Source organism: Scyliorhinus torazame, chromosome 13 (genome assembly GCF_047496885.1).
Source record: "Scyliorhinus torazame isolate Kashiwa2021f chromosome 13, sScyTor2.1, whole genome shotgun sequence".
NCBI classification, from domain to species: Eukaryota; Metazoa; Chordata; class Chondrichthyes; order Carcharhiniformes; family Scyliorhinidae; genus Scyliorhinus; species Scyliorhinus torazame.
In genome coordinates, this window is record NC_092719.1 from 197,529,283 (window position 1) to 197,541,599 (window position 12,317).

The 12,317-nt window shown below is 45.1% G+C and overlaps 1 protein-coding gene across 3 annotated transcripts in view; it reads right to left on the reverse strand.

The window, feature by feature from the left end:
• Positions 1-878: 878 nt before the first annotated feature.
• The window catches only part of ogg1 (8-oxoguanine DNA glycosylase), a 31,023-nt gene continuing 19,584 nt past the window's right edge, over positions 879-12,317 (reverse strand). For all 3 annotated transcript variants that reach the window (XM_072472799.1, XM_072472801.1, XM_072472798.1), the window contains exons 5-8: positions 9,894-10,072; positions 8,874-9,021; positions 4,597-4,646; positions 879-2,482 (exon numbers count right to left, since the gene is read on the reverse strand). In XM_072472799.1, the coding sequence (XP_072328900.1) occupies positions 2,399-2,482; positions 4,597-4,646; positions 8,874-9,021; positions 9,894-10,072 (461 nt within the window). In that variant the 3' untranslated portion in view covers positions 879-2,398. The remainder of the gene's footprint in view (positions 2,483-4,596; positions 4,647-8,873; positions 9,022-9,893; positions 10,073-12,317) is intronic.

Sequence of the window (12,317 nt, forward strand, 5' to 3'; positions counted from 1 at the left end):
CCTGGAACATGTATTCCAGTGTGTGGATTGGAGCTGCTATGGCAACCACCACTTGTTGGGCTTTGGTTTAAGTGCTTAGATCTTGAAAATCCTTCACTAATGACTTCAGAAAAATGTGTATCCAAGTATTCATCCACTGCTGAAACTGTTTGCACCCAGCACTGAGCTATAATAATCTCCAGATCGGAGCAGTACTTTCTGCGTCGCCTGGCTTAAAGGGCTGGACAAATTCTTCAGAACATCAGAGAGAAACCAGACCATTTGGGGGCTCAGTCTTGGCATTTTTTATGATCTTAGTTATGCCGATGATTTCCCATTCCTGATTCAGCTCAGCCAGTATTCACTGTACTAGGGTGCTGTTTTTCCACATATCTACAAGATTTCTTCTGTAAATAAGCAAACTTGCTCATCGCCTCTCTGCCTAAAACTGATTCAGTTTATACTCAGGTGACTGGCAAAAGAACCAAAGGTGACACGAGGTTCTCAGAATGTGCTGCCCGAGTGTGACTTTCAGAAGGGAACAGGATTAGCATCTGAAGGAATCAAGGTTGCAGGGCTCCAGGGAAAGGGGCCAGCTAAATTAATCTTACAGAGAGCAGGACAAATGGGATCCTTCTGTGCAGTAACCATTCTATGATTCTATTTAGAATGACATAATGCAGGTGGCCATTCGGCCCATAGTTTCTGTGCCGCCTCTTGGTAGAGATAATTCTCCTCCTCTGTGCTCTTTCCCCAGAGGCTTGCAAATATTCTCCAATCAAGTATTTAGAGTTGCCAATCATAATATGTTGTTAATATTTTACCTGACTCACTCAATTAGATTGTAGCTTCTAACTGGATTCCTCCTCATCTTCAATGAAATGTTGTGGAATCCAATATTAATAATAAGCATTCTTTATTAGATTTACAAAAATACATGATCAAAATCTTCATCTATCCATCGATGCAACAAATTCATTTACATATTAACTTTTCCACAAACCTTCCCTGCAAAGGCAACTTGATATCCAACCGTTGTAGTTACTTAGAACCCATACTGCAGAAATCAAAGAATTCCCAGTGCAGAAGGAGGCCGTTTGATCCATCGAATCTGCACCGACCTTCTGAAAGAGCCCTCTACCCAGCCCCACTCCCTCACCCTATCCTCGTAATACCATAACACCACCTAAGCTGCACATTTTTGGACACTAAGGGGCAATTTAGCACTGCCAATCTATCTAACCCTTTGAACTGTGGGAGGAACTGGAGCACCCGGAGGAAACCCACGCAGACACAGGGAGAAAATGCAAACTCCAGTCGCCCGAGGCCAGAATTGAACCCGGGTCGCTGGCGCTGTGATGCAGCAGTGCTAACCACTGTGCCGCCGTGTCGCCCCGGTAGACTGTTTGGCTCAATTAGTTTGTGCTGTTGTTCTTACCTCACACAAGCCTCCTCCATTTTCATCCAACCCTATCAGCAGATACTTCTCTCGCTTTCTCAGTCGTGTATATCTACCTTCCTCTTTAATGCATCTTTGCTAATGTCTCAACTATTCCAAGCGGTGCCAAGTTCCACATCCTCATCACTCTATGGTGAAAGATTTCTCCTAAATTATCTATTGGACTTATCAGTGATTCATTAATGTTTAACCCCCTTAGTTTGGGCTTCCCCAAGTAGAAACATCTTCTCCAGTCTACCCCATCAACTCCTTTTGTGATCTTAAAAGGGAGTCCAGGGTGATGGAAAACAGGCAGGAGTTAGGGCCAAGATCTGATGTTGTTCAGTGGGGGAGAAAGCTCAAGACTCATGTCCTACTCATGCTCCTATTTATGTTAAGAGCCTCTATCAGGTCACCACTCGGCCTTGGTTAAAAATTCAAAAGGACATGACCGTTTTGTTGGGGATGTGGAGGAGTCTGGGGAGGGTCGTGGGACTGGATGCCGAGTGGGTTGCACCATAACGCAACCAGAAATTCACCTGTAACTGAAATAGATTGTCTTTAAACGTTCTTTGCAGAATTCTCCCATTCCACAGTAACACCCAAGCTGCCTGCTGTCGAGGTGCGCACTGAATCAATTATCCTCCAGTCCAAAATAGCATTTGCAGACTGATAATTTGGCCATATTATTGCAGTACAGCCTTCAGGTTGCACTCGCTGGAACATTCCTCAGTGTAAAAGTCATGACAGGAAACCTCAAAAGATCAAAGGGCTCCGGCTTTGATAATGCTGAATAGCATTTGCACAGTAAAAGCTGGTTGATGAGAGGACCAGAAAAAGAGACAGGTTTATGTTCCTTCACAGTGCAAGTTTAAACAGTTAAACAGGACAGGGGTCACAAGAGGTACATTATTGGAGGAGATGTCAAATAGTAATTACATTATCCTCTGCATTATGTAGGACTAATAGTAAGTTCCGCTGTCAGCTCTTGGTGTCTCTGTTCTGCTGTAACTCTTTCTTGGACTTGTAGACCTGAAACTTCTTCAAATCGGCGGAAAACAGAACCTGGAATAGGGAAGTACAAATAATTAGTTATTGAGAGGCAGAGAGGGAGAACACACAGTAGTGGCAGTAAGTGGTCAATACTGACTCTCTAAGCCATACTTACTTTGCTATCAGGAAACTGTAATTCTATAATTGCTACCCTTTAGGTTTGCACCAATCTATCAACCAAGATGCATGCGAGTTATCGCAAATTGCACAACGGATTAATCCCAGACAGAAATTCTTTCTTACTGTACACACTCTCTCAGTGTCCAACATCATGTCTGAACCCATCAATTATGCTATAATCGCTATCATTGTCTTGCGTCATCTTTCCCCAGTGCTCTAACTGAACCCATCAATCACATTACAGTGCATAGATTACGTAGGAATTCCAGCTTGGAAAAAAGTTGTTGAGCTCATCCAATTCAAGTTGGTGTTTACTCTCCACTTTTTAACCATCCTTCCCCATATCCCTTTATCTCCTTCTCCTTTATCCACCTATCCAATCTAATTTTCAACGTTGCCAACTTCTGCATCAACTATTTAACCCTGGATGTGAGTTCAACTGCAACTCTTTCTCCCTGTTCCAAAAGTCTTACATTTGAAATCTTTCAAATTTTTTTTTATTTTTAAATTTTATATTTACAACAAATTTGTAACATTTCCAGAGAGAAAACAGGCCCTATGCAAAGAGCCTTAACATAGTGAAAACAAACAGTGGGAAAGAATAAACATGTTAATAAAGCACTTTCCCTGTCAGCTCTGTTTGCCACGCCCCACGTGTTCAACTAAACTAATGTGGCTCTAACCCCCCCCACACCCCCCTCAGGTGCTGCTGCTGTCGGTTTCCTGCGCTGTTCCCCGAGAGTCTGCAAGCGACTTTCTCCCCCGGGGGGATCCCTAGACACCCCCGTTTGCCCACTTAAGTCTCCTCTGCTCTCCTTCCCGGCTGCAGCCCCCCAACTTCCCCTACCCTCCCCCCCCCCCCCCCCCCCCCACAGGCCTGACCTGCCAGGCCAGCCCTGCGCCTGGCCCTAGCCCGCCCCTCCTCCTACTCTCCCTGGGGCCCCCTGCCCTACGCTAGCTATGCTGACCCCTGCCCTTGGCGCCTGTCTGTCTCCCACCCGAGCGCTCGGGCCCTCCCCCCACACACCAAGGACCCATTAACCTGATCTTATCTCACCGTGCCCTTTCAAATCCCTTAACCAGCCCCTAGCCCATCCCCCCCTCTCCGAGCCCTGATCTCCCGCCAAAAGGTACCAAGCGCAGGGCCCCCTTTGCAGGGCCCCTCTCTCTCTACCCCCCTCGATGCTATCCCCCCAAAACCCCATACACAATGTGCCCTCCAGCCCCCGCTCTCTGTCCCGGCTGAAAACAATCTTGGATAGGTTCGAAATCTTTCATGAACCACGATGGACAGGTATGCTAATCAATCGATTAAACGGTTGTGCATGTCCTCCTCTTAAAGGGACACCCTATCATAATGCAACATAGCCAAAAATGTAAAGGAAACTTAACCAATCAAATTAAAATTTGGTGTCGGGTGTTGGTGAAACATTCCAGTCGCTCCCAGTGGTTAGCAGTCATGGAAGGTCTCCGTGTACAGGTGGCTACTGGATTCTCCCACTCCCGGGAAATCCTGGCGCAAATGTAACAGCAGAAGGGAGTTACGCAGTCAGGTCGAATAACCTCCCCGCTCGCCAATTGACTGGACTTGTTGATGGGGCCTCTGGTCTCTTAATTATGAGAAATAAATCTGCTCTTATCCATCCTTCCATAATTTCAAACACTTCTGTCACATCATCCCATAATCTGCACTGTACACTGTTCTACCAAAAAAAAAGCTCTAATCTTTCAAATCCATCTTTGGCTGTGTATTTGCTCATACAGCCGGTTTCCTATCTAGGCTATACTCTTACTCAAGCCTCAATACCCTAACATAGTGTGAACACTACACACACTACCTAACTGAGGTCTTATTGAGGTTTTACACAGATAGGTTCATCATTACCTCTTGGCATTATATTCCATATCTCTTGTTATAAGACCTAGAATTTTTGTATTCCCCTTTAGTTCTTTTGATCATTATGCTTCTTCCAGTCGTCTATGAATTGTGCATTTTTATTACTTACAGAATGTGCCCAGCCAGCAAAAGGACCCCACAGGCTACGAAAATAATCACCTAAGATAAAAACACAGGAGGTAGTGAAGGTTCCCAGATATTACTAAAGAGCTGCTCCATGTTGCAAGTATTGTGTTTCATGCTCAATACATGATGATCCCGTGATGGGTTCTGCACATTAACACCCTGTGTATTCTTTTATCAGTTCAAGCAAATATAAATGGACACAATAACATTATGACAGTGTAATATCCCTTCCGAGACGCAAGGGAGCACCCCAATTGATCTTCCTGTGGCACTCATGGAATACGATCTCCCCCACTAGTGGACGAGGCCCATCAGCAAGGGCTCATAGAAATCACTTCATAAAAGCCGGCCCTGATTGGGACAGGCGTGATCGGAAGTCCCGGTTGGGACCTTTGGGCTGCACTGCGACCCTTGCTTTTGTTATTGAATTAAACTTTGTTTGAATTTACCTTCTTGGGCCCCCCGAGTCTTTGTACAATTAGAGATCACAGAATAGAAAAGCACTGAACCAAAGCTTGTAGCATGCAAAGCAGAACAGACAGGCCACAAAAGAGACTCCAGGATGGTATGTTGCCTCCTGCTGCCAGGGTCAGGGATGTGACTGAACGGCTGCAGGACATACTGAAGAGGGAGCGCAAACAGACAGATATAATGGTGCACAATGGTACCAACGATATAGGCTGAAAAGGGGATGAGGTCCTGAAAGCTGAATTTAGGGAGCTAGGAAGTAATTAAAAATCAAGACCCAGAAGGTAGTAATCTCTGGATTACATTCAGTGCCACGTGCTGGTCAGTATAGAAATAGGAGGTTAGTCCAGATGAATGCGTGGCTGGAGAAATGGTACAGGAGGGAGGGCTTTAGATTTCTGGGACATTGAGACCGTTTTCAGGGATGGTGGGACCTGGCAGACGGTTTGCATCTGGACTGAAATTTGATCAGTGTCCTTGCAGGGAGGCTTTGCGAGTGCTGTTGGGGAGGGTTTAAACTAACTTGGCCTGGGATCCTGAGAGAAGGTTCAGCAGGCATAGATGCACAGACAAAATGAGAAGATACATCAAGTGAGTCAGGATGGCATAGAATGTCTCGACCAATTAACTCACCAGGGAGTTTGGCCTCATTTAGATGCTGGCTTTGCCAGAGCTGCAGGTACAAATATCCCTGGGGGAATAACTGCAACCTGGCTCAAAAAAGGGGGCAAAACAGAGATCGCTGGAAAACCTGAGGGGCTCTGGGTCGCATCCCTGGGGTAGCTCCGCACAGAAGCTCGTCAGACCTGCTGAGTTTTTCAGCTTTCTCTGTTTTTGTTCAAACTCAGCATCCACAGTGTTTACTTTCCCCCCCCAAAAAAGAGAGGTTTGAATGCTTAACATTCCTGGGTACCAGATATTCAAGGAACATAGGTAAGGATAAATAGAGATAGGATGGGTAGAAATTCTGATGAAGAAAGATTCTACAGTGCTCGAGAGAGAGAGAGGATGTCCATGAGGGATCAAATGCAGATTTGATTTGATTGGTTTGTAGTTGAGGAACAAATGAGTTATTATGCTACTTGGGTGTGTTTCATAAACCAGCATTTAATGGAAAATAGACAGAGATGGGGATTTGTAAATAAATTATCCAGAGGTTGCAAGAATTATGGAGCGATAATGGGAAAATGGCAATCAGTAGCTAGTGGTGTCCCTCAGGGATCAGTGTTGGGCCCACAACTGTTCTCAATTTACATAGATGATTTGGAGTTGGGGACCAAGTGTAATGTGTCCAAGTTTGCAGACGACACGAAGATGAGTGGTAAAGCAAAAAGTGCAGAGGATACCGGAAGTCTGCAGAGGGATTTGGATAGTTTAAGTGAATGGGCTAGGGTCTGGCAGATGGAATACAATGTTGACAAATGTGAGGTTATCCATTTGGGTAGGAATAACGGCAAAAGGGTTAATTATTTAAATGATAAAGTATTAAAACATGCTGCTGTGCAGAGGGATCTGGGTGTTTCATTCTACATTAATGACTTGGACCTGAGGGGACAGAAAACAGATTTCAAAATTTTCAGATGGCACAAAACTTGCAAGTATGGTAAACAGTGAGGAAGGGGTTGCAAATGGGCTGATGGAATAGGGAGAGGGTGGCTTTGTGGTAACGTCACTGGACTATAATCCAGGCCCAGGCTGATGCTCGGCGGACCTGGGTTAAAATCCCACCACACCGATGGAAATTCAATTCAGTTCAGAAATCTAGAATTGGAAGCCAGCCTAAGTAATGACCATGAAACAATGTTGTAAAATCTCATCTGGTTCACTAATGTCCTTCAGGCCAGGAAATCTGCCGTCCTTATCCGTTCTGGCCTACATGTGACTCCAAACCCACAGCACTGTTGCCGACTGTCAGCTGCCCTCTGAAATGGCCTAGGAAAGCCACTCAGTTCAAGGGCAATTAGAGATGGGCAACAAATGCTGGCTTTGCCAGTGACGCCCACAATCCCGTGAAAGAACAAAGGAATGGGTGGACACAATACAGTAAAGTGTGAGGTGGGAAGAATGAGAAAAGACTTGAACATTTTTAAAGGGGTTGAAAGCACAGAGAGACCGGGGACAGGGTGTCAGTGGGCTAATCTTTGTAGGCGACAGGACAGGTTAACAAAGTAGCCAGTACAGCTTATGGAATCCTGGGTTTTATAAAGAGAGAGACCAAGTACAAAAAACAGGGTAAAAGCAAATTACTGCGGACGCTGGAATCTGAAACCAAAACAGAAAAGACTGGACAATCTCAGCAGGTCTGACAGCATTTGTGGAGAGAGAAGGGAGCTAATGTTTCGAGTCTGGATGACTCTTTGTCCAAGCTGGAGAGAACCGGAGGGGGTGCGCGATAGGTGGAGATTGACAAAGATGTCGTGGACAGAAAGACAAAAGGGAATATAAATGGTGGTGATTACGGCTAAGAAGGATACTGATTGTGGCACATGAAGAAATTAGAGCGTGTTAATGGCAGAACAAAGATGAGCAGTGGGTCAAAGGACAACTAGGAACAGGTGGCCCTAGTGGGGTGGAGGAAAAACAGATCGATGGAAGAAATGAAAATAAATTGATAGAAATAAAAATGGGGTGAAGGTGGAGGAGAGAGTTCACAGTCTGAAGTTGTTGGACTCAATGTTATGTCTGGAAGGCAGTAACATGCCTAATTGGAAGATGAGGTGCTGTTCCTCCAGTTTGCGTTGGGCTTCACTGGAACATTGCAGCAGGCCAAGGATGGACATGTGAACGTGAGAGCAGGACGGTGAGTTGAAATGGCAGCGACAGGAAGGTCTGGATCCTGCTTGCGGACGGACCGGAGGTGTTCAGCAGTCACCCAGTCTGCGTTTAGTCTCTCCAATGTGGAGTAGACCGCATTGGGTGCACTTGAAGCGCTGCCTCACTTGAAAAGAGTGTTTAAGCCCTCGGATGGTGAACAGGGAGGAGCTTAAGTGGCAGGTCTTGCACCTTCTGCGATTGCAATGGAAGGTGCCATGGGAAGAGGGAGAGGTGTTGGGGGTGATGGAGGAGCAGACCAGGGTATCCCAGAGGGATCAGTCCCTGCAAAGGGAAGTGAGGGGAAGATGTGTTTGGTGGTGGCAGAACTGGAGGAGGTTCAAAAACCAGGAAGTTATGCGAAACCCACATTAAATGCGAGTTCTGCCCTAGCTGGAGTATTGTGGGCGATTCTGGGTACCCCACTTTAGGAAGGACCTGAAGGCTTTGGAAAGAGTATAGCTAAAAATTACTAGAATGGTTTTGGGGGAGAGCAGCTTCAGTTATATGGATAGACTGGAGAAGATGGGGTTATTCTTCAGAATAGCAAAGGCTTGGGGGTAATTTAATAGAGGGGTTTGAAACCATGAACGCTTTAGAGGACAGAAATAGAAACTGTTTCCAATGGCTTATGGGTCGACAATGAGATTTAAGGTGATTAGCAGAAGAACCATAGGCGACTTGAGGAAATTCTGTATTATGCAACGAGTGGTTAGGATCTTGCCTGATGGGGTATTCAACAGTAGCTTTCAAAAGTGAATTGGATAAATACTGGAGGAAAACATTGCAGGGATATGGGGATGGAGCAGGACTAACTGGATTGATCTTTGCAAATCTGGCACAGACTCATTGGGCTGAATTGCCACCTTCCGTACTGTAGAGTTTTATGATTCAGAGATTCTATAACTAGTAATCTAGACAGCGGCCATCACAAAGCGGCTTTTTGAGCCCATTAACAACCTGGGTCGATCTTTTCCTTACCAATTTCCCGGTACACTCTGTCTGTGAGAGTTTTGTGACCTGCCCCCAGGTGAGAGTGATAATCACGCTTAGTGATCTGCCAGACGTGTGTGTCCACGGGAATAACGTCCGGCTTATCCAGAGACATCAGGCAAACACAGTCCGCCACCTAGAATCAGATCAGAGAATCAGTAAACACAGGGAAGAACATGGTTTGGAACTGGTCTGATGAAGAAAGGATATATAAACTTGGTTTGTATTCTCCTGAACTTAGGAGGCTGAAGGTGATCTAATCGAGGTGGGGGGCGGAAAAGATCTGAAACAGAAGCTATATCCTCTGGTGGAGTAATCCACAAAAAAAGGGTCATAATCTCAAAATTAGAGATTAGTCATTTAGGCGGGAATATCAGGAAGCATTATTTTCCGCACAGAAGATGGCAAAATTCTAAAATCGTTCCCCCATAACGTTGCGGATTTTGGCTCAATTACAAATTTCAAGACTGAGATTATTAGATTCATGTTCGGTCAGGGGTTCCAAGCGATACAGAGCAAAGGTAGGTAAATGGAGTGAAGATACGGACCAACCATGATCGAATAGAATGGTGGAGTGGGGCTGAATGGTCTACACCTTTTCCTGTGGTATATTACACCGTCGGTTCTGCCCAGATACTCAGCCTTAATTTTACTTTTTGATTCTACAAGAAAGGTGGGTGGAAACAGAAAGCGAAAGCCACGAAAAGCTATTGGCACAAATTGCAAACCTTGTCCAACTTTCAACTGCTTTAGCCTAAAATGGGAGTTCACCCTCCCCGGCATTATGAGCTCTCATTTTGAGAAACACATGCTCCAAAAAGAAAAATTGGCACGCAAAAAACGGCAATTGGTGCTCCCCACAGACTTCTTCTGCCTCCAGTTAAAGCTGAACCAATTTTGGGAGCAATCCCAGAGAATCAAGAGCGAAGAAGATGAAACAAATTTCTTTCAGCTTAGGAATCGCAGCAACTAAATACTAAAATCCCATCCGCTGACTGACTCGTTCACCTTTGCCCCCACGCCAGGTAAAGTGCACAGTGCACGTTTTGCTTCCTCATATGGTGCCTCACGGAGTGAATTCAGCCAGTCGGAACCATGTGTCTCCAGTATCATCTTTGCACTCTGATTGACGAACTTTGCTCTGTATCCGAATCCCAGAACCCGCAACTGCTTTTCCACATCATCTGCTGCATGGGAGGACACAAGGAATCATCATTCTTTACTGCAATCCAGGTTCTCACAATTGCCCTCTCCACATCACCGTCATCCTGCCCCTGCCTCTTCCCATCATTCCCCACCTCAAACACGCCGCTCCACATTACTCCGTAAACATAGGTGAGTCACTGGGCCAGTAATCCAGAGACCCAGGGTAATGCTCTGGGGGCCCAGGTTCCAATCCCACCGTGGCAGATAGTGAAATTTGAATTCAATACAAATCTGGAATTAAATGTCTAATGTTGACCATGAAACTATTCCCGATTGGATAGTGAGGTAGTTGATTCTGAGACCAGGGTCCTGAATCTCAATGAAGGTAACTATGATGGTATGAGGCATGAGCTGGCTATGATGGACTGGGAAACATCACTGAAAGGAAGGACAGAGGACAGGCAATGGCAGACATTCAAGGAACAAATAGGTGAACTCCAAAAGTTGTTTATTCCTAGTTGGCCCAAGATTGATAATTGATAATTGCTTATTGCCACAAGTAGGCTTCAAATGAAAAGCCCCTAGTCGCCACATTCCGGCGCCTGTTCGGGGAGGCTGGTACGGGAATTGAACCGTGCTGCTGGCCTGCCTTGGTCTGCTTTCAAATCCAGCGATTTAGCACTGTGCTAAACAGCCCCAAGAGTAGAACAGGAACTGTGGCCAAACCATGGGTTACAAAGGAGATTAGAGACAGTGTTAAATTTAAAGAGACCTGAGGATTGGGAACAGTTTAAAATTCAGCAAAGGTGGACCAAGGGTCTGATTAAGATGGGGAAAACACAATATGAAAGTAAGCTAGCGGGGAACATAAAAACCTCTTAGGTATGTAAAAAGAAAAAGATTAATAGAAACGAATGTAGGCCCCTGACAGTCAGAAACAGGGGAATTCATAACCGGGAACAAAGGGCGGAGGAACTAAATTTGTATTTTGCTTCTGTCTTCACAAAGGAAGACATGAATGATGTATCAGAAGTTCTGAGTAACACAAGTGTTAGTGAGGAGCTGAAGGAAATTAGTATCAGTAGAGAAATGGTTTGGGGGAAATTAATGGGATTGAAGGCGCATAAATCTCCAGGGCAGGAAAATCTTCATCCCAGAGTACTTAAGGACGTGCCCCTAGAAATAGTAGATCCATTGGTGGTCATTTTTCAAAATTCTCTGGAATGGTTCCTACAGATTGGAGGGCAGCTAATATTGCCCCGCTATTCAAAAAGAGAAAACAGGGAACTATAGACCAGTGAGTCTGTAGGGAAGTTGCTAGAGTCCATTATCAAGGATTTCATAGCACAGCATTTGGAAAGCAGTGGTTTAATCAGACAAAGTCAGCTTGGATTTACGATAAGGAAATCATGCTCGACAAATCTACTAGAATTCTTTGAAGATGTAACGAGTAGAGTTGACCAGGGAGAACTGGTGGATGTAATTTATTTAGACTTTCAGAAGGCTTTCAACAAGGTCATAGCAGATTACTATGTAAAGTTAAAGCACCTGGGATTGAGGGTAGTGTCCTGAGATGGATAGAAAGATGATCAGCAGGCAGGAAGCAAAACGTTGGAATAACTGGGTCTTTTTACGATAACAGACAGTGACTAGTGGCATACTGCAGGGATCTGTGCTAGGACCCCAACTGGTTACATTATATATTAATGATTTGGACGAGGCAACTAAATGTATTACCTTCAAATTTGCAGATCATACAAAGTTGTGTGAGAGGTTGAGTTGTGAGGAGGGTGCCGAGATGCTTCAGCGGGATTTGGTCAGGCTGAGTGAGTGGGCAGATGCATGGCAGATGCAGTATAATGTGGATAAATGTGAGGTTATCCGCTTCAGTAGCAAAAATAAGAAGGCAGATTAATATTGAATGGGTATAAACTGAGAGAGTTGGATACTCAGCGAGACCTTGGTGTCCTTGTGCATTAGTCGCTGAAAGTAAGCGCGCAGGTGCAGCAGGCAGTAAAGAAGGCAAATGGTATGTTGGCCTTCATAGCGAGAGGATTTGAGTATCAGAGTAGAGATGTTTTACTGCAATTGTATAGGGCATTGGTGAAACCACACCTGGAGTTTTGTGTGCAGTTTTAGTCCTTATCTGAGGAAGGATGTTCTTGCTATGGAGGGAGTGCAGCAAAGTTTTACCAGGCTGATTCCTGGGATGGCGGGACTGTCATATGAGGAAAGTCTAAGTCGGTTAGGATTATATTCATTGGCGTTTAGAAGAGTGAGAGGGGA